The 23589-nt window shown below is 39.4% G+C and overlaps 1 protein-coding gene across 1 annotated transcript in view; it reads left to right on the top strand.

Annotated features, from left to right (window-relative positions):
- Positions 1–7124: 7124 nt before the first annotated feature.
- The window catches only part of PGM2L1 (phosphoglucomutase 2 like 1), a 49440-nt gene continuing 32975 nt past the window's right edge, over positions 7125–23589 (top strand). The window contains exon 1 of the mRNA XM_037522958.2: positions 7125–7483. Within this exon, the coding sequence (XP_037378855.1) occupies positions 7373–7483 (111 nt within the window). The 5' untranslated portion in view covers positions 7125–7372. The remainder of the gene's footprint in view (positions 7484–23589) is intronic.

Genomic DNA, 23589 nt, shown 5'->3' with positions numbered 1-23589 from the left:
TATGAAAACCAGACAAATAATCACAAGAAAACGCAGACTAATATCTATTACAAATATGGATAATTAAGCCTCAAAAAATACTAGCAAACCAAATCCAAAAACATATAAATACGAAACAATGATATACCATGACCAAGTAGGATGCAAGTTTGGCCTCACTTTCAAAAATCGATTGATGCAATTTATATCAATATAATAAAAAAACTCACAATATCATAAAAGCATTTAATAAAATCAAACACTCTTTCATGATTAAAAAAACTCAACAAACTGGAAACAAAAAGGGACTTCAAAAATTATTTTTCTCAGCAAGAGTTCAGGATACAATCAATATATGAAAACCAATTATATTTTTATATACTCGCAGTGAATTACCCAAAATTACTGAAATCAGTAAACAATTCCATTTACAATAACATCAAAAGGAAAACCAATTATATTTCTATTTCTATACATAAAAATAAATTTATTAAAAGAAGTGTAAAACTTATACTCTGAAAACCTCAAGATGTTATTGAATGGTATTAAAGAAGATAATTGGGAAAACATTCCATGTTCATGAATCAGAAGACTTAACATTGTTAAAATGGTGGTACTCCCAGTCTGATCTACAGATTCAATAAAACATTGATCAGAATCCCAGCAGAATTATCTGTAGAAATCAACAAGCTGACTATAAAGTTTATATGTAATTTTAAGGGACTTAACACAGTCAAAACAATCTTAAAAGAGAAAAACAAAGTAGGAGGATTCATATTCTCTGATTTCAAAACTTAGTGCAAATTAACAGTAATCTAGACATTGTGATCACAGCACAAGAAGAGAAATACAGATCAATGGAATAGAATTCAGAGTCGAGAAATATATCCATATGTGTAGAGTCAACTAATTTTTGACCAGCAAGCCAAGCCTATCCAGTAGGGAAAGAATAGTCTTTTCGATATACAAAGAACTCACACTACTCAACAAAAACAAAGTAAACAATCCAGTCAAGAAATGGGCAGAAGAACTTAAAAGACATATCTCCAAAGAGGAAATGCAAATGGACAACAGGCATATGAAAAAATGTTCAACATCCTTTATCATCAGGGAAATGCAAATTAAAACTACATTGAGATACCACCTTACACCAGTAAGAATGGCACATATCAAAAAAACAAGCAACCAACAATGTTGGTGAGGATGTGGTGAAAAAGGAACTCTCCCACATTGCTGGTGGGAGTGCAGACTGGTCCAACCACTATGGAAAGCTGTCTGGAGGTTCCTCAGTCTACTAAAAATGGAGCTACCATATGACTCAGCAATTCCACTCCTAGGGATCTACCCAAAGGACACAAAGACATCGATTCAAAAGAACACCTGTACCCCTATGTTTATTGCAGCACTATTTACAATAGGTAAAACCTGGAAACAACCCAAATGCTCAAAAATAGATGACTGGATCAAGAAGATGTGGTACATGTACACAATGGAATATTACTCAGCAATCAAAAAAGATAAACTCATGTCATTCGCAGCAATGTGGATGGAGCTAGAAGGAATTATGCTCAGTGAATTAAGCCAGAAGGAAAAAGAAAAATATTGGATGGTTTCACTTATAGCAGGAATATAGGGGAATCAAATAAGACATCAGTGTAAAAAAATAGTAACAGTACAAAACACAACAAAGCAAAAACAGACAATTATAAATCAGAGACATACTGCCGGGGAGGAGGGAGAGGGATCAGAGGGAGGAAGGGAGAAGCATAGGGGACTGAGGTGATGGTGCACCGGGGCATTGGTGAGGGAAATTCTATGGGGACTACACCTGAGGGGGTGGGGGAAAGCAAATATTGTTTGAAAATGAACAACACTGTAAAAAAATTTTTTTTAATTAAAAACATTTAAAAAGCTTTTAAAAAAGAATAGTCTTTTCAGCAAATGGTGCTGGGAAAACTGAATAGCCACGTGCAGAAAAATGAAGTTAAATTCCTTTCTCACACCATTTACAAAAGTGATATCAAAATGAATCAAGGACTTAAATACAAGAGTTAGAACTATAAAATTCTCAAAAGAAAACAAGGGTAAATCTCCGTAACCTTATATTTGGTAAAGGAATCTTTGCTATGACATCAAAGGTATGAACAACAAAATTAAAAAATAAATTAGACTTCATCAAAACTAAAAATTTTGTGTTTCAAAGGATACCATCAAGAATATGAAAAGACAACCCATAGAATGAGGGGGAACATTTAAAAATCATACCTAGAAACATAAAGACATTTTACAACTCAGTAATTATAAGATGACCAAATTTTTCAAATGGCAAAGGAGGTGAATAGTTTCCAAGGATAATATATAAGCACCAATATAAGGCCTATAAGCACATGAAAATGCTCAACATCATTAGTCATCAGGGAAATGTGAATTAAAATCACCATGAGATACATTCACTAAACCAGCTAGAATCAAAAAGTGAAACAAGTGTTGGAATATCTGTAGAGAAATTGGAATCCTCATACACTGCTGGTGGGAATATAAAATGGTGCAGCCCCTATGAAAATAGTCTGGCAGTTCCTCAAATAATTAAACATAGACTTACCATATAATCCATCAAAGCCAAGCTTGGGTATATAATTATGAAAAATGAAAATAATTTCCAAATTAAAAACTACATGAGTATGTATAGCTGCAATATTCATATAGCCAAAAGGCAGAAACAACTCAAATGTCCATCAGTGGACAAATAGATCAACAAAATGTAGTCTATCCACACACTGGAATATTATTCAACTGCAAAAAGGAAATGAAATACTGCACATGCTACCACAGGGATGAATCTTGGAAACATATTAAGTGAAAGAAGTCAGTCACAAAAGACTACAATATTCCAGGATTCTACCTTTAACAACAGAGGGCAGATCCATGGGAAGATAAAGAGATCAAACAGCAAAAGGGTCTGAGGTTTCTTTTTTTTTTTTTTTCTTTTAAAGTAATGACAGAAAGGGGGGCCCAGCTATTGTTATTTATTTATTTTTTTAAATTTATTTATTTATTTTTAATAGAGGCATGTTTTTATTTATTTGTTTATTTGTTTGTTTTGTTTATTTGTACATGCACGGGATACATTCAGAAGCGCGGGAGTGTGAGAGAATTCACAAGAGCGGGGAGCAGAGCAGGCAGAAGGACCTAAGTACACTGCTGAGGGGAGCAGCGGGAGGCAGGAGAGGTCTGCGCGCCATGTGGGACCCTCCTCTGGTGGCCGGGGAGCAGCCGGGTATCGAACTGGCGCTGCAGGGGCTGCGGGCAGCTTCGCAACCCAGCGCTCAACTGCTGTGCCACTGGGGAGGCCCCTGAGCTTTCTTTTTGAGGTGCTGAAAACATTCTAAAATTGACTATTGTGATATATGCAAATATTTGTGAATATAATAAAAAACACTGAATTACACATGTTAAAAATGGTTTGGTATATAAACTATTTCTCAATAAAGCTGTTTCTAAGAAAGTAATGAGGCAGTCACTCTAAGAGACCAATCCTGCACTTCCACAAATCTGAGAGGGAGTGCCCCTTTAGATTGTGTACCCCACGTTCTTTGCCTCACTTCACACTTATCCGTGGTGTGATCTCCATCCATACCCCTTATACACACACAACCACAGTTTGCTATTGAATTCCCAGCCTTTGTGGCGTTTTAATGTATTCAGAATAAAAGTAGAAAGTTGCTTAAGAGATACTTCCTTTCTTGACTCTTTTTTCTTACAGAGCTCTCTAGAGCTTATGACAACTATCTTTGTGAGAAGCAAGAAAATGCTCTTCTTTTCAGAGCAATCATGGAGCAGAATGTTAGATTTCCTCAATATTTAAAGTGTTAAAATAAGAGGGTGATGAGAGAGGTCCCAAGCTCTGCTCGGTGTTTGCACTTGAAGGAATTCTCAAGATTCTAGAGGGTAAGACCATGGGGTAAACCTAGATAGAGACTTTGGTATTTGTAGCCTCAAGCAAGTTTCCTGGTCATAGCTTACAAGTGGAATGCAAAGCAAAGTTGTCAGACTTTCCAAGACCACTATGGTCCTGGACAATACAGGTGTTAGAGCTATAGATGCTTTCTGTTTTTCCAGTATGTAGGGTAAAGAAAATATCAGGCTTTTCTGCTCTTCCGCCATCAGGATAGATGATGGATCTTTGTCCTGAATGCATGCCTGATGGCGGGCACCTGGAATAGGGTGTGGGCATAGGTAGATGGGATTCAGCTGAGCTAAGACTGTGCTTTTAAGGGCGGCGTCACGGGGATGCCAGCAGCAGCAGCAGCAGAAGCTGAAAGAGAAGCCGAGAAGCAGCAGAACGAACGCCAGAGAGACCAGATAGAGTAAAGACTTGCTGGGGGCTGGGAGGCCTGCCATATGCCTGGTGAACCCCAATAAAAGACCTGCAAAAACCCACTAAGGACTCTGACTCCTCCTTTACCCGGTCTGCATGGGATCAGAAAACCTGCACTGTGGCCAGTCCTGCCTCTACACAGTACCACCCATATAAAGCCTAGATGGAGAGCGGAACGAGTGATACTGAGAAAATCTCAATTTTTTGCTACCCTGACAGAACAAGAGCTTTAAGTCTCTTTAGATTTTTCTCTGAAGGATATCCTCTTTCACAACCACAGTTAGGGCTGCCAGATCTAACAAATAAAAATACATGCCACCTGGGAAAACTCCAACAGAAATTAAAGATCCTGAGCTTTCCCTTACTTACTAGGAAAACCATTATATTCTCTCTTCTGGACACACTTAAACACCGTTCTTGGATTTGATGAGTTCTGGGTCTCCTTGGTTACCTTCAACTCCTAAGCAATATACTGAAGACATTGTGCTAGGTTTCTAGTAAATAATTTGTCTTTTGTGATCTTGCTGATTAAAGCAAGGGCCAGTTGATGCTGGGATTGAATTAAAATTTGTATTTCTCCTGTTTCATATACTTGCCGTATATAATTTCATCTCTTGAAAGTGTTGTTGAATTAGTAGTGTTTCTCAAATTGAATTAAGAATTAACTGACAAAAATGACAGCTTATCAAAATCAATATGCATATAAATCATGATTAGATCTTGTTTAAAAGTAGATTCTGATTCAGAAGAGTTGGGATGGGGCCTGACATTTTGTGTTTCTTAATAAGCTCCCAGAGGATGCCAACACACTGGTCCTGCTATCACACTTTCCTATCAGTAGCAAGATTATGACAACCTGTATCTCAACAGGCATTTGTTAAATACATAGGTATGTAAGCCCTATCCAGATATGCTGATTCAGAATCTCTGGGGCAGTAAACAGGAACATACATTTTAAACAAACTTCTAGGGAGATCTGAGAACCAATTGTCCATGGGTTTGAAATACCCTCTACTATTTTCTCTACTTACTAATTTTCCTTCACTTGCTGCTTTTATAACCAACCCAGACTCTAAATTCTTTAACAGTTATCTACAGCAAGCATTTACTATTTTTCATGGGCTCTCTTTTCTTGTCTATATCACGTCCCCAGACAGATTTTTTAAAATGAGTATGTTATATTGTAGTTTCAGCGCCTAATATAATGCTAGTGTAAATATTTAATTATGGTCTTGGACAACGGGGGCGACAGTGAAGGAAAAGTTTTCCTCCAGGACACAAGGGTTGTTTCCCAGGCCTTGAGGGATTAAAAGATCCTGCTGACTTCAAAAAAGGAAACACCTAACAGGTTAGCAAAAACTGTAACTACCAACAATGGCTCGTTAGTTTTCAGGAACTGGCACCACAATCCTTTTGTACCTTTACCTTGGTAGTTTGGATTTTATTGTGGCAAATGGCACTTTAAAGAAATACCCTGGGTTTATGATGTCTTTTATCTATGAACCTCAAAGCACTCTAAAGCCATTTATTAAATACCACAGCCATGGTGCCAATATCATTGCACCCTTCTTATAAAAAGTTGATTAGGGGAAGAGCTGTAAAATATTTGGTCGAAATTATAAGACCAAACAAACAATCTCTGCTGCAGTGAAGTCTGAAAGGTAAGCATCTCTAAGCATCTCCCAGACCTCAAGGTGTGACTTGAAAAATGCGCATTCCGTAGAGAGAACTCCAAAATAAGCAATGTAAGATTATTTCAATAAACTTCTTCCCCAGTATTTCTAAGCTCATTCCTTTGTATCTCTCTTGTGCTGTTGGTGAATTCTTATGTGAAGGTTAAATGCTGATTCTCCTTCCCAACTTCCTTGTCTATTTTTCAGTTCTCCCTGTCTTCCAGGTCACTGTGGCAACAGAACAAAAAGAACTTCGGGACGACGAGATCAGCATCGAGGCTGACACCTGGCTCCATCACTTCTGAAAACCCCCTCTCTGAAGACGTACTTTCATCTCGCGGAGAGTTTTCTCTGTTTGTAAAATGGGAGTGGCTCACGCCCACCTGCCTCACGGGCTGAGGCAATAGAAAGCGAAGCGATTCGTAAAAGGTCGGGCACTAAGCGGAGTGGCTACCAGTAGTCCCCCTGACCGTATCAATTCTTGTTTAATTTAATTAATCCTGGGGCCACAGGCGCCACTTAACAGGGACAGGGCGTGCCGCAGGGAACAGCCTCGAGGCAAATCTTTTCCCCTAAAGGCAGGAACAGAGCTCCTTGGGAGTCGTAGTCTTGGCGAAGGTCTCCTCGGGCCTCTGGAAAAGAAAAGAACTACAACTCCCATGAGGCCGAGCGGCTCGAGGCCGGCGCGCCCTCCCTCCCGGCCGGCGCTGGGAGCCCGTAACCGGGCAAGGCGGGGCCGCCGCGGCCGTCGCCTGGCAGGGGGAGCGCTGAGGCGGGGCGCGCGACCGGGCCGTGGCGGTTGCTCGAGATAAAGCGAGGCGCCGGGACTGTGACAAGGATAAAACACAATGCAAAGGGAAAATTAAACATAAAACCCCCTCACTACCTCTGTGGGTCTTAACTCGCGGGGCTGCGCGCCCACGGGCGTCGGGACCGCGAGCCGCCGCGCGCGCCCCAATTCCGGGGGCTCAGCCTGGCGGGGGCGGGGCGGCCGCGCCGGGGCGGGGCCTGGGGGTGCGAGCGCGGCGCGGCCGCCGCCGGGACCCAGACATCTGGGACTGTTGTTCTCCGCGGGCGGGCGGGCGGTCGGGCGGGATCGCCGCAGTCGCTTGGCCCGGAGACCTGGCGCCGGTGTGGTGGGGCGCGGATGGCCGTAGCGCCCCCTCTCCCGCTCCCTCACAGCTGCGGCGGGAACGGGCGCGAACCCCCTGCGGTTGGCCGCTGATGCCCTTCAGGGAGGAGGGGGCGTCGGGACCCTGCTGAGCGCACCTCAGCCCCTTGCTCCCCAGCAGCTCGGGGTCTCCACGGGCTCCCCAGACCTGCACATCCCCACCTGTCTGCCATGGCTGAAAACGCGGAGGGGGACCTGAACTCCAACCTGCTCCACGCCCCCTACCGCACGGGGGACCCCCAGCTAGACACGGCCATCGGGCAGTGGCTCCGCTGGGACAAGGTGGGTACCTGGTGAGCCCCGCATCCGTGACCCCCTGCACGTCCTCGCACAGACGGTCCTCCCTTTCCTGTCCCCACCCTGAGCTCTGCAGGCTGCAGAGGAGACGGGAGGGCCGTGGGGCGAGGGCCGGCGGGGCTGGGCGTTGCCACCCACCGATGCCCGGGCTGCTTCCCTCAGACCGCCTGAGTGGGGCAGAGAGGGCTGCAGCCTCTTGCTTTTGCAGGGCGCGAGGTGGCTGCCTCTCTTCCCCTCCCCAGCCCTCCTTTTATGTGCATGTCGTGGCTCTCAAAAAACAAAATCATCATCCTGAACTAATACCCTTTATAGAGCTATTTCTTTTTCCCCTTTCTTTTCCCTTGGTTTCCTGCTCTGCAAACCTGAACGTGGTTTTTGGCACCCACCCTCCTTGGACGTTTCTAACCGCTGCCCGCTTTCATTCTGGTCTGGGGCTGGTGTGTTTCCACCTCCCGTCGCTAGGTAGTGACTGGTCTTTTATCACTCCCCGTATTCTCTAGTATCACCTTTTGCTCTTGAGAAAGGTAAGGGTTCTCTTACCTCTTACCTCTTTCTTTCCTTTGCTAGGAGTTATTTTCTGGAAGTTACGTGTTCTCCAGGTGTTATATGATGCGTCTGATCCGGAATTGTTTTCCCTTTACCAAACCCCCCAAATCTCTCCCCTCCTCAAAGACATGGTGATTTCATCTTGTACAAACATATGGAATGGATCTATGAGAGCCAGAATTAAAATGCAGCTATCTCACTTGTAAGAATGCCCTGGTGGGTCCAACACAGGAAGATGATCCAGGCTTTTGCTTTGTCAAGTGCATTTGTTGAAATAGAGGCAACGTATTTTAAATTGCATTCATAATACTGAATTAAACAATCAGTATGGTAGTAGGTGAAATAATACTATACAAAAGAATCTCCTAAAGTATTAGCTTTCTGAAAAAGTTTTACTTTGTTCTGTGATTCATGCATTCAGCAAAATAAACTGAGTACTGGGTGATGATCTAGGGCCTGTTAGAACCAGGGAATGCTAGTGGTAAGGAAGATAGAATGGGTACCTGCCATCAACAAGCCTTCAGTTAGCAGATAAGGAAGACCAACAAATAAGTGCAATGAGTTAGTAGTACTTGGCCATATACATATACTTTCTAATTCTTTCTCTTGAGTTTACACCAGTGCTTCTCAAATCTTAAAAGCCTGGGCATGTTAAAATGCAGATTCTGAATTAGGAGGCCTGGGGTGGGGCTTAAGATTCTACCTGGAAATGAGCCCCCAGGTGATACCAGTGCTGCTGGTCTAAGGATCACGCTTTGGTAGAAAGAGTCTAGAGCTTAATGAATGAATACTGAATGGGAGAGAGAACTAACACCTTTATTGCATTTAAATTGATAATTCATATTTGTGTTGTATTTGAAGTTGATTTGAATAATTTATGTATATTTAAATCACGTACAAAATCAGTGCTATTCCATTATCATAAAGATCTGTAAAATGAGGGTCTCCCCAGTGGCGCAGCGGTTGAGCGCTGGGTTGCGAAGCTGCCCGCAGCCTCTGTAGCGCTGGTTCGATCCCCGGCTGCTCCCTGGCCACGAGAGGAGGGTCCCACATGGCGCGCAGACCTCTCCTGCCGCCCGCTGCTCCCCTCAGCAGTGTACTTCGGTCCTTCTGCCTGCTCTGCTCCCCACTCTGGCTCTGGTGAATTCTCTCACCCTCCCGCGCTTCTGACTGTGCCCAGTGCTTGTATAAAACAAACAAACAAATAAATAAATAAATCTGTAAAAAAAAAATCTGTAAAATGAAATGAAACTTTAAAGCCATTCTAGTATTATTTATTAAATGACTGCTGTGAATGTCGTTCTTAGTTGCGGAAGGATACAAAAGAAGTGAGATTCAAAGATTGCTCTTTTGCTTTTAGTTCATTAAGGAGGAGGAAACCCTAAATGCTAAGGCTTGGCTCATAGTACAATGTTAAATACTGCAAACTGACTATATAAATATCTTCAACTGGAAAAACTAAGTAATGTTTGACTATTATCCTTACATAATAATAATTGTTTCTGTGTAAAGCCTCCACTTTCATTGGAATTGTCAGATAATGAATGTGGTTGCCCTTCTGTCTCCCCTAAAGTGAAAGGGAAACTGATGAAATTCAGAGACCTGTAGAATTCCAGCAGAACTTAATTTACTAATAGCTATTATGTACACAAAGCCTTTGTTCCTTCAACAATAGGAGTTTGTTTTTCATTGCCATGGTTGAGATCTTTTATTTTTTATTTTATTTTGGTGCCCGTGTTGACTTCACACTTTAGCTAACAAATCTCTTGGCTTTTTTAAGATTGTTTGAGTGAAGTAATATTTATAAATTTTCTATGCTGTGCCTAGATATTATTGGGATATATTGAGAGATATGTAAGGACTATAAAATGCAAATACACATAAAAAGATAACACTAGGGTAATATTAGTGGCAATTAAATGGATTATAGGCAGCCAGTTCTTACAGGATTTCAAAAGTAAGAGTGACCTGTGGACTGTGCTAGTCAATGAAAACCTTAAAGAAGGCGGGGTATGTATTTAGAAAATGAGAGCGTTAATGGAAAGTGGAAGAGATATTCTTAATTTATATTTTTAAGTGCCATCTACATACAACACACTGACTGAAACCTCTGGGAGATACGAAGATGAAATAGATATGACTCATCTCTTTAAAGAACACAGAAGATAAAACAAAAGCAGATAAAATAGAGGGAGCAAGTAATAAGCGCCCTAAACAGAGGAATAGATTTAAATAATTTTAATAATTATTTAATAAAAATAAAATAAGTACTTCATTGATCCCTCTCTTACTGGGAGAGAATACTTTTAATTGGTAAATATAGGTGTACCTACTGTAGACTGATAGTGTAGGTAAAGTAGGCTATGTCCCAGGGCACTGATTTGACTGTGCAGAAATATAAAGTAATAGCTCCAACTTAAGCATTTATTATATTACCTATTCACAACATATGTAGTCTGTTAAGATGAGAAACTGAAGTTAATACCTGATTAATATCTATTTACTGAAAAAGGAACCTATCAAATTCCACCAATTCTTAATGATTCTGGTAAGGCACCCAATAAGTTACAAATCAAAGGACAATTTGGGACAATTTGGTATCTGCCTGAGTTACCAAAATTATTAGTTTTTTTTTAATTGATTTTATTTATTTTTAATTGAGGTAATGTTTGGATACCCTCGTCAAGTAGTACCACCATAGTGCATCTACCACCAGCTCACCCACAGCCTATGACCACAGTCCATTGTGCTTCCTTCCCTCTTTGTGTTTACCTCTACCTCACCTTCTCCCCACCTTGGTGCTTCAGTTCTGTGGGTCAGCTATCAAAGGTTAGTTTTTAAGCTAGTCTTTATCAGACTCTTAATTTAGTTACTTTATACTCCACATATCAGTGACACCATCCAGTATTTCTCTTCCTCCTTCTGACTTAATTTCATTTAGCATTATCCCTTCTAGCTCAATGCATCCATGTTGCCACAAATGGCAGTTTATCCTTTTTGATCTCAGAGTAATATTCCATTGTGTATATATACCACATCTTCATGATCCACTCATCTGTTTTGGGGCACTTAGGTTGTTTCCATAATTTACAGTATCTTTTGTAAATAGAGCTACATTAACATGAGAGTGCAAGTTTCTTTTTGAATTAATGTTTTTGAATTTCTGCGGTAGATACCTAGGAGTGGAGTTATTGGATCAAATGGCAGATCCATTTTTAATGCAAAATTTTTAGTTTTAGCCTTAGTGGGATAGACTACTTTAAAAAGTCTTCGTGAAAAAAGTATTATTTGTGTTGAACTTTCAGAATTAATTAAAATTTAGTCTGTCAGCATGTAGAGCAGCCTATTACTAAGCTGAGCTAGAAACTCTAATATGTGGGATCAGAACACTTGTTTCTGCTTTAGCTTAGGCTATATAGAAAGACACTGTAAGGCTTCCCCAGTGGCGCAGGTTGAGCGCTGGGCTGCGAAGCTGCTCGCAGCCTCTGCAACACCAGTTCTATCCTCCGCTGCCGGCGAGGGTCCCACATAGTGCGCAGACCGCTGCTCCCCTCAGCAGTGTACTTCAGTCCTTCTGCCTGTTCTGCTCCCCGCTCTGGCTCTGGTGAATTCTCTCACCCTCCCACGCTTCTGACTGTACCCAGTGCTTGTATAATTAAATAAATAAATCTTTTTAAAAAAACCTTCGGGCACAGCGGTTGAGCGCTGGGTTGTGAGGCTGCCCGCAGCCTCTGCAGCGCCAGTTATATCCTCGGCCACTGGCGAGGGTCCCAGAAAAAAAAAAAAGACACTGTAGACACCAGGTCATAGAAGGTCTTTAGTGGGCTTGAATAAAGGCCTTTCTGTTAAAAATAAAATAATGCAACAAGACAGGATATGTATTGGGGCACCCTGGGATACCCCATGAGTTTCTATGTGGTGGCATATTCTGTTGGTAAATTTACCATAATCCAGCCTCTGATCTTCTGCTGTTCTATGTCTCTAGACAGATTTGTTAGCCCAACTTGTCTCAGGTGGACTCCCTTTCCTTAATGTCTTAGAAGTGGATGTCTGAATTCGGAGTGCCATTTTATTAACTTATAGTACAGATATAACCGCTAAGTGGATTTGTTTCTAGTTGGGGTGCTTTCTAGTTGCATCATAAGTAGAGTCAAAGAGTCAGTGGTTACAAAATCAAAACCCAGGGAATCAGATCTATGGCATAAATGTTTAACAATTACAGCCGGTAATAAGTAAATGCATCCATCTCCCGTGATGGCAGTAGCTTGCTGCTGGAACCCAACAAATCTGTGGATCGAGGTGTTCCTTCTCCAGGCAGTACACACACTCTTCTACATGGCCTCTTCCCTTCTGTGCTCTAGGAATGACCAAAGCTCCTGCTTCCTTCATAGTTTATTCCTTTGGTGTTTTTATACCTTCTATATAATTACAGGCAGCTCTTGCTGGCCTAGAAGCCAGTATCTTTCTGGTCCACTGTAAATGTTAACTTCTTAGAAGTAACTAAGATTAAAAAAAAAAAAAACCCAAGATATAAGATATTAAGCACTGGTGGAATGTAAGTGAGTGGGTGACAAGTGGGATGGGACAAAAGGCAAAGCTGCTCAGCCAGGTAGCTATAGCCACAGCTACTATATATTGACAATAATGTGAAAGCAGGGCCTCCCTGGTGGCACAGGGGTTAAATCTCAGCACTGTCAAGCTATCACCAGCCACTGAGGCAAGAATTCAATCCCAGGTCAGGGAGCTAACCCACTTGGTGCAGCAGACCTCCTGTCTCACCCACTGCTCTGCTCAGCAGTGTATTTCAGTCATTCTGCCTGTTCCGCTCCCTGCTCTGTCCCTGGTGAATCCTCTCACCCTCTTGCACCTCTGGCCTACACCCCAGTTCTTATATGCATAAATAAATAAAATAAATTTCTAAAAGTAATAATAATATGGAGGTAGGAATTAGCCATGGCATCTTGAGAAATAGTGAGTAGAACATTCTGGTCTCAGAATGTAGGTCTATGTTAAGAAAGAGTAGACTGTATGGTTAAAGATGAGGTAGGTTAGTCTAGGGTTATGAAAAGACAAAGTAGGGGGGAAAAAAAGACTTCAATCTAAGCCAGTGATTTTTCAGACATCTAGTAATGAATGTTTTTTAAAGAAAATATAAGACAGATTTTAAAAAGAAGTAAATAAATTCCCTCTTAAATCATCACTCTGTGATGGAAAGTATACCCAAACTCTACAAAGTTGGTCGAGTCTAATTTCATTGTATATGGGCCCAAAGAAGTTATGGGAATTATCCAGTTGTGGGTAGAACCTGGGTCAGAGCTTAGATCTGCCACTGATTTCAATCCAATTTTTATACTAGTCTACATTACATTTTTCTGTTCCCATTTTCCAGTACTTTGTTAATTTGACATTTAATCAATGAAGAGTGCAGAATACCTTAATTTTTGAAGTGAAGATTTATTAATTTTTGGAAATTCTAGTACTTATTCTTGAATTTATTTGTATAATGTTCCAAACTTTGTAAAATTAAGTACATTTCATTTGATATTCAGCAGCAACCCTGCATGGCTGTCAAGTGAGGTAGTAGTTATTTCCATATTTGTAAGTAAAGAAACAGCCTCAGAAAAGAAGAGTAGAATCTAGGTCTTTTGTCCTTTCCTGTAGTTTTTCTTAACACTGTCCAGTGATTCTAAAATTCAAACATACAGTAACTGTTAGATAATATTATAAGCTAAATTACAGAGACCTCATTAAATCCATTTTATTAGCTTTTGTAAAAGCTGAAGTAGGATGTAATATTCTGCAGAATAAGTTGCCATGGAATTTTTTTTTTTAAAGAACTGAATTTGCTGCTCAACAGTTGCTTTGATCTCCTTGGTAACAACATTTCTCTCTCTGTCCAAGAAATCGAGCACATATAATTAAGGGTTTGGATTTATTTTCCTTTAAGAAGTAAAATTACTTTTCTTTACAAATTTCTTATATCTTCTCCTTAGCTTAGGTCTTTTTACATTGATTTTGTTTTTATTTAATTCAAAAAAATACATGCTTATAATAAAAATGTAGTACAAAAGGAACTATAATGGGTAATACTCCTCATTGCCTCTCCTCATCCTCAGTTTCTTCTTAGAACAGTCTATGGGGGGCCTCCCTGGTGGCGCAGCGGTTGAGCGCTGGGTTGCGAAGCTGCCCGCAGCCTCTGCAGCGCCGGTTTGATCCCCGGCTGCTCCCCTGCAGCGCCATGCGTGCAGACCTCTCCTGCCACCCGCTGCTCCCCTCAGCAGTGTACTTCGGTCCTTCTGCCTGTTCTGCTCCCCGCTCTGGCTCTGGTGAATTCTCTCACCCTCCCGCGCCTCTGACTGTACCCAGTGCTTGTATAAATAAATAAATAAATCTTAAAAAAAAAAAAAAAACAGTCTGTGGGTATCAATGACTAGCCAATAACCAAGTTATGTAAAGAGATGCATGAAATATATGAAAAACAAAGCAATGGGCACAGGAAAAAAAAAAAAAAACCCAGGTAAATCAGGGAACATAAGAACTTGAAATTTTTTATTTAAAAATATAATTATTCCATAAAATAAGGAGAGATGCCATGAGAAAAAGGAACAGGACACAAGAATGAATGAGCTCTGGAAAATTAAGGGGAGGGGGGAGGTTGACTGCATCCTTCCACCCCATAAGAAGCAATAGAAAATATGAAAGTTAAGATTGAGAAAACCTTAACAGTAAAAGTGAGAAATAAGAGGGAAGTTGACATGAAGGAACTATCCCAGGAAGCCCAATCAATGTAAAGAACTTCATGACAGCAGTGCACTAGGTCCACGCTGGGTTTCAACAAAAATATGTCTTGAAAAAGAATGTAACATTTATGGCATAAATAATAAAAAGCTTCAAGATGTTAATGATACAGTGAAGATGGCATGTTATATCTGACAACATCAACAAAAAGAGAAACAGCTATCTACTGATGGAAGAGAGGGAGGGAGGGAAAGGGAAGCCCGGAAGGAAGGGAGGGGGACCTGAATAAGCAAGTCACCATCCAAAAATGAGACAAACTAAACTATGGTATGATTTTGTTTTGTTTTTTTAAGATTTATTTATTTATTTATACAAGCACTGGGTACAGTCAGAAGCGCGGGAGGGTGAGAGAATTCACCAGAGCCAGAGCGGGGAGCAGAGCAGGCAGACTGACGAAATACACTGCTGAGGGGAGCAGCGGGCACGGCAGGAGAGGTCTGCGTGCCAGGTGGGACCCTCGCCTGGCAGCCGGGGGATCTAACCAATGCCGCAGAGGCTGCGGGCAGTTTCACAGCCCAGCACTCAACCACTGCGCCACTGGAAGCCCTATGGTATGATTTTGAATGGTTCATTGATAGAGCTTATGAAAAAATTCATTTGATCTCAACACCTTCAGGAGATACAAGTTAGGCCTGAAGAAAAGGAAGTTTTATCTGAACCCACTACTAGGGTCTTCAGTGAACAATATTTAAATAGTCTTAGCCTAGTGCTTACCTTATTTTCAATTTTCAGGATCAATCTGAAGACAAAACACAAGATTTAATTGTTTATTTATGAAACAGACCTCTAGAACTTTCCCATCTTGCAAACCTGAAATTCTGTATCTTTATTTTTTTTTTAAAGATTCATTCATCCATGCATATAAGAGCTGGGGTACAGCCCAGAGATGTGGGGGCTGAGAGGGTTCACCAGAGACAGAGTGGGGAACAGAACAGACAGACTGATGGAAATACACTGCTGAGGGGAGCAACAGGCAAGTCAGGAGAGGTCTGCCTCGTCATGTGGGTTGCTTCCTGGCCGCCAGGGATCGAACTTATGTTGCAGAGGCTGCGGATTCTTTCATAGTGCAGTGCTTAACCCCTTGCTCCACCAGGGAGGCCCTGAAATTCTGTATCTTTACATGAGTCCCCCATCCCTCTTCCCACTACCCTGTTCCCATCCCTGGCCACCGGTAACTACCACGGGACTTTCTGATTCTGTAAATTTAGTAACCTTTAGTTACCTCTTTTAAGTGGGATCATACAGTATTTGTCTTTCTGTGGCTGACTCATTTCACTTAGCAAAATGTCCTCAAAATTCATGTTGTAGCATGTGCTAGTTATTTTCCTATTAAAGATTGAATAATATTTATAGACCCCATTTTGTTTATCATTCATTCATCAGTAGACATTTGGGATGTAGCCACCTTCTGTTGTGGATAACGCTGCTTTAAGCATGGGTGTGCAAATATCTCTTCAAGACCCAGCTTTCAAAAGTGGGATTGCTGGAACAGAATGTAGATGTTTTCAAAACAGAAAGTAGTGTGAAACAAAGCATAATTTGGGTTTTGACTTATTGTGCTTTGCTTCTTGCTACTTTCTGTCCTTCAGAAATTTGTTGAAATCTCACCCACTCATCCTTTCCCAGTTCTTTTTTTTAGTCTTTTTATTCCTTTACTGTTATTTCAATGAGTTCTCAGGATGCAGAGCCAAGTGCTTGAATCTTTCATTTTCAATTAAATGAAATTTAATTCATTTTTCCCCCCAAATTAAATATTTACTTGAAACTGGAAAGAACCAAAATGTCCTTTAACAGATTCATGGACAAAGAAACTGGTATATCCATACAATAGAATGTTATTTAGTGATTGTTTTCAAATGAGATTTCAAGCCACATAAATACATGGAGAAACCTTTTGTGCATACTACATGGTGACAAAAGGCAATCTGAATATTACATACTGTAATATTCCAAGTATATGTCATTTTGAAGAAGATAAAATTTCTAGACAAAGTAAAAAGATTGTGGTTGTCAGGAGAGAAAAGGGAAGAAATGGAGCACAATGGATTTTTAGGGCAATGCAGCTGTTCTGTATATAATGGTGGACATTGGGTGTGTCCATTTGTCTGAACCCATAGAGCTGTACAACAAAAACAGTGAGCCATAATGTAAACTGGAGATTTAATTCATAATAATGTATCAATATTGGATCCAATGACAGCAATGTACTACTCTAACAGGAGATGTTAACAATAGAGGAAACTGTGAGGGGAAGATTTACAGGTATTCCCTGTACTGTTTGCTCAATTTTCTGTACACCTACAACTCTTTGTGAAATCACTTATGAATTTAAAAATATATAGTGTGTGTACTTGAAAGGGAAGAAATTCATATTTTAAAAGCCTTTGCTTCTTTCCTACTTGAAATTCTCCAAAATAGGTAGACTTGCTACTTCTGCTTTTTATAATGTTTGGGGCCTTCTTTGCCCTGTTTTTTTTTTTTTTTTTCTTTCATAAAGGATTTTTGTATAGTTTCTTCCAGTTTTCTACAAGACTATTTTAAAGCTTATTTGGATATGTTTTTGAACTAGAATATTCTCTCCGTCACTTTCTTCCTTCTTATTTGAAAAATCAGAGACAGCATGAAAAACTAAGAAAAAGGAATTTATCTTCATTTGGTCCTGTGATATTTTACTTATATTTTGAATTAGCAAAAGAATGTAAATAGTATATTTTACTATGTCAATTTATTCCCTCCCTTGACAATCTTAACTAGATTTCTTTCATCTCTCTTTGTGGAGAAATAGCATAATTGACTTGTTGAAATCTTCTTTACCTGTTTTATATGTCTGTTCTGCTTAGAAATGTTTATCCCCCAAGTAAAAATTGTTTAGTGATTTAGTACAGATTTCACTAATGGAGTTTTGTTTTTTTTTTTTTTTTTTTTTTTTTTTCCATTAGTCAGTTGCTCTGTTTTTGCTAATTAGTACTGAGGCTGCTGCCCTCTGGTGTTGGGAATTAATGGAAATAATAATTAAGTCTGGTTGGGGAGAATACATAGGTAGTGTATCCAATCCTGCATGGGATCTTTTACACCAAATAATTTAATGAGCACCTTATCTTACCAAATAAAACTATGAAGTGGTCATAGTCAGTGCCTAAAAGACTATAGAAATTATAAACAAAAAAAAAATACTATGCTTCTCAGATACAAAGGCATTTTAGCTTTCAACTAACCAGAACCTACCTTGTTAGAAAATCTCTTCAATGGTAGTAGTGTTTTTATTTTGTGGTTTTGCTTCAGAAATTTCTTGTGTCATTTTCCCTCTGGAATGTTGCATTTTTTTTATGTAAGTCAAAATTAGGAAAAAACCTTAAAACCCACCAATAGGAGAAAGGATAAATAAACTAGAACACTGCAGCAATTAAAAAGAATAGTATAGATCTTCGCAATGGAATATTATTCAGCAATCAAAAAAGATAAAATCATGCCATTTACAGCAACGTGGATGGAGCTAGAAGGAATTATGCTCAATGAAATAAGCTAGAAGGAAAAAGAAAAACATCGGATGGTTTCACTTATAGCAGGAATATAGGGGAACCTAGTAAGACATCAGTGTAAAAAAAATGATAACAGTACAAAACACAACAAAGCAAAAACAGACAATTATAAAGCAGAGACATCCTGCAGGGGAGGAGGAGGGAGAGGGATCAGAGGGAGGGAGGGAGAACAGGGGATGAAGTGATGGTGCACGGGTGCATTGGGGAAGGAAATTCCATGGGGACCACACCTAAGGGGGTGGGGGGGAAGCAAATATTGTTTAAAAATGAACAAGCATATAAAAATTTTAAAAATTTAAAAAATAAGGGTAGTATAGATCTATATATGCTGAAAGAACCTCTAAGACATGTAGAGAGAGAAAAGCAAATTGTAGAGCATCATGTACAACTTGATACCATATAAAATAAAAGAAGTTAAAGCAAAACCACTTCTATACGTGTGTAAATGTGGAATTTTTAAATAAGGAAAATGTGTTGATGTGGTTCATAATTAATAATTCATAATACAAACAAAGAACATTTAGGTAAATGGTCAACAGATTGACAATGGTTTTTAAGAGCAATAGGTATTCAAAGATAGGAAGTCTCTGTAAGAACCAGAATTTAAGACTGGGCCTTGAAGGATAAGGCCCAGTGAATGAGAATAGATGATGAGCTAGTAGGGTGGAGGGAGAGGGTGACATTCTAGTTACCACTACCCTACAAGGGAGAGGGAGAAGAAGAAGGTCCAGTTACCAACTATTGGCACAACATGTAGTTGCAGCTGCAGGAGGTGGCGGGATGTGGCATCTGTCACATCTGGAGCCAGGGCCTGCAACACTGCAACAGGGCAAAGTCTTACCAAGTTCTGCCACCATCTGGATGAGAAAGGCCCCCAAACAGGGGAAGCAAAGGCCTGATGCCCCACGGGCTGATAAGGCAGCTACTTTCATAAGAGTTCCAATGAGAAAGTGAGCAAACCCAAATGCATCACTCCTTATTAAAGGCTCCCACCCCCTTCCAAGCAGCCAGCTCACTCAACGTGCCAGGGGTGGAGTTCAGACGGTGGCACTACACAGGCATCCTCCCCTCCAGCTTGGGGAGTTCTAGACAGGGGATAGAGTTCAGCCCCTTGTCTGTACCAAGCCACGCTAACAATTTTACTGTTTCTTCCAGAAAATTTTCCTGGGTATAGAAATCCACACTGCCAGTTTTTTTAGTGCATTAAAAATGTAATCTGATTGTTTGCCAGTTTACATTGTTGTTGAAAAGTCAACTTAGACTAACTTGTTCCTTTGAAGGAATTACATTGCACATATGGTTTATATGCTTCCCTTCTTAATAAAATGTATTTTCTTAATGTCATTAAAATTCAAATGTGGGTTTTAATCTACTATTCTAATGATATACTTTTTGTTTAACCACTTTTCTATTGGATATGCAGTTTGCTTATCTATTATTATTTTTATTATTATTATTGACATTAGTGAATATCCTCATGACTAGATCATAGCATGTATCCATGACTATTTCCTTGGTATTAATTTCCAGTAGAGTTGCTGGAGCAAAGACTATTTAATATTTAAGTTACTTATAACATTGGCAAATTGTCACCTGAGATATTGTATCAATATATACCCCTTCTATAGATATATAGCCATAGGTAGTGACCATTCATAAGTGTTCCAGTTGGCAGGCCCAGCTAGGCCCCAGCTGACAGTCAATGCTACTACCAGAGATAGAGTACACATGCCTTCTGATGAATCCAGGACACAAAATTAAGAGTATTCCACCTCAGGTCCCAGACATTGTGAGACAGAGACAAGTCACCATGGCTGTGCCCTTTCTGAATTTCTGACCGATAGTAACCATGAGATAGTATAGTGAGTGTTGTTACCACAGCCATAGCAATTAACATAGCCTCCCTTTTTGGCCCCGGGCTTAATAATTTTTAAAGCTCTTAATAAAATTTGGGGGTGAAAATTGGTATCTCAATTTAATTTTCATTTCCTTTATTACTAGAGAAAAACTATTAGGAAATAATAGTGGCATACTGGCCACTATAGATATCATTTCAAGCTTAGTAATTCTAATACTGAACTCATCTCTCTACCCTCCATCCTAGCCCTCCAATTCCCACTCATTTTTCAGTTCAGATATTACTTCCTGACTCTGCTCTTTTTTCTTCAATCCATTCTGAATTAGAGACTTCTGTGTATTCCATTAGCATAATGGAACTCACTGCTATTTTAATACTTCGCATATTCTTTGTGGTAATTGCCTTTGGCTTATCTTTACTCCTCACTAGTTCTTGAGATTTGTGAGGGCAGAACAATCTTCATTGTCCTTATAGTGTCTCCTATCCTAGAAAATAGAATGTGCTAATATATATTTAAAAACATTTACCAACTGAGAGCCAGGCTCTGTTCTCCTTGCTGAAGATATAGTAACAATTAAAGTAATATTTTTTTGAGTGATTGACTGAATTGTGTATATTTGTTCTTTAATTTAGCCTCAGAGAAAAACATGAAATTATTTGTGTATAGGCCTTTATCTTTAAAAGTATAGACTCTTAATTAGGAAATTTATTTCAATTGGGAGTTCTTGCGTTTGATTGCATGATAGCTTACTCTTACTCTAATATTTTCTTTTTCTAATGTTTACTTTTCCTGAGAGAAGTGACTATTTGTCACTGTTACTAACAATCAGTGAGGACAAATGAAGTATCTTCTGCATACAGGGTATAGTGTAGGTAGTAGAGGAAGCAAAGATATTTAGGAAATGGTCTCTGATGTCAAAGAAGATACCCCATTATGGAAGTAATTGGTGTTTTAAAGAGAATTCCCACTGCCATCTGTTAACTTGTTTTTTCATACTTACTTTTGAGTGACATTGCACTTGAGATTATAGAAAAAATACAGAATACCAAGAACATATGGTTATTTCCCTCAAAACATTTATAAAATAAGGATTTTGATGAATGTTGAGTTTATGAATGGCAAAAAGAATTCTTGGAAAGGCAGAAACGAGGAGGAGGAATGAACGGGGATAGAATTCAGTGTAGAGAGAAAGCATTCAATTGGGCATCTCATGGTCCAGCCTTATTTCACATTGAGCACAGACATTAACTACTGTATTAATTTAGGCACAGTCTAAGTTGCTGAAACAAAGATTATAAAACACAGTAGTTTATAGCAGAGAGAAGATAATTTCTCTCATAGCATTCAGAGATCAGTGATAATCGAGGGCTGATGGGGTGGCTGTACCCTTCTCACTGTGCTCTTCTCTACTGTTGATCCCTGACATGGGAAAAAAAAAAATATTGCTTAGCAAGAGTACATTTTTGACTCAATAAGGAAGTGTCTGTTTTGGAAAACAAGTTCAGCCTCAGGACTCTAGACTTGGGTCTTCAAGACAGCTGACCCTTAGAAGAAAATGTCGTGTTCACGCTTCAGATTTTCAAATTGCAGTTTCCTGTTTTAGCTTCTGTTTAGAAATAAGCTTTAAAATTTCCCCTATAGATATATAAAACTGATATTACTGTTTAAGCACCAACCTCTGTCAATAATGTTACTGACAGCTTTGCAATTTTAGATATATTTGAATTACTAAAAAATCTGTTTTCTATATTTCCTCTTTATTTTATTGAAAGCTCCGCCTTCTACCATGGAGTTAGCTATGAGCCCTACCTACTGGCTTGGGGGTTGTTCTTCATTATTCCCCTTATAATTGTAGCCCTAAAAATCTTATTGTTATATTTTTCTCTTAATAATTATTTTTTATGTAGGCTGTGTATTTTATAGTGTACATCATTTAAAAAATAGAGTCATTATAATTAGTCTTTTTCCTGGTCCCTTATTTAGGTTTTCTAAATTCCTGCTATGAGTGAGACCATCTGGTATTTTTCTTTTTCTTTCTGGCTTATTTCACTGAGCATGATCCCTTCCAGCTCCATCCATGTTGCTGCAAATGGCATGAGTTTATCTTTTTTGATTGATAATATTCCATGAAAATGCATACATTGTACAAAAATGAAAATGATGTAAAAAATTTATAAAATTAAAAAAATAATTTAAAAAAGAGTCATTGAATCTAGACTATATTTTCACATGTATATACATATTCATATACATATATATACACACACCCCATCCATTTTAAACATATTACAATTTCAGATCATCAGAATTTCCATGACTTCTAGTGACTAGTTTCTGACTTGTACTCATTAATTTCCATTATAACCAGAGAACCATTATGTTTAAATTATATACAGTTGACCCTTGGAAAACTCAGGTCTTAGGGGCACTGACCCCACAAAATTGAAAAATCTATGTATAATTTAAGTCGGCCCACTGTGTCCACAGGTACCACATCCACAGATTCAGTTGACATCACAACTCACAGAAAAAAATCTGCATATACGTAGATGCAAGCAGTTCAAACCCTAGTTGTTCAAGGGTCAACTATATTAATATGTTTTTATTTCTTTGAAGTAGAAATTTGTTCTAATATTTAGTACTTTGAGGTAACTTAGTCTATGATTTAAATATTCATTGTCATTGTAATAGACTCTAGAGGTAGATCTAAGCAGATATTATGAATGAAATCCATACGGTATATACAGCATGGAAGAGAGAAATTACAATTCTTAATTTTCTTAATATTTGAGTCTTTCTCCTAAAAAAAAAAATTCTGGGGCCTCCCCTGGTGGCACAGCAGTTGAGCTCTGGGCTGCGAAGCTGCCCGCAGCCTCTGCAGCACTGGTTCAATCCCGGGCCACCGGCGAGGGTCCCACATGGCGCGCAGACCTCTCCTGCTGCACCTGCTGCTCCCCTCAGCAGTGTATTTCATTAGTCTGCCTGTTCTGTTCCCCACTCTGGCTCTGGTGAATCCTCTCACCCTCCTGCGCCTCTGGTCTGTACCCCGGTTCTTGTATAAATAAATAAATCTTAAAAACAAAACAAAACAAAACAAAATGACAAGTGGTAATACATGGAAACATTTTAAAAAAAAAATCTGGAAAAATTCTTTATAAATGCATCTATTCAAAACTTTCTACTTTTTCTACTTTTTTTGTGAAGAACTATTTTTAATCATAGGCATCTTTGAGGTTTGTGGGAATAAGTTAAAATATGTGCTAATGAAATACTGAATACTAAAATATAGATACTAGCATGTGTCAGTGGGAAAACTCAGCCTTCCACCTTTCTCTGTACAGGAAAAACC

The sequence above is a fragment of the Talpa occidentalis genome, unplaced genomic scaffold (genome assembly GCF_014898055.3).
Source record: "Talpa occidentalis isolate TD23 unplaced genomic scaffold, MPIMG_talOcc4v2.1 talOcc4.3, whole genome shotgun sequence".
In the NCBI taxonomy this organism is placed as follows: domain Eukaryota; kingdom Metazoa; phylum Chordata; class Mammalia; order Eulipotyphla; family Talpidae; genus Talpa; species Talpa occidentalis.
This window is presented reverse-complemented; position numbering and strand designations above follow the sequence as displayed.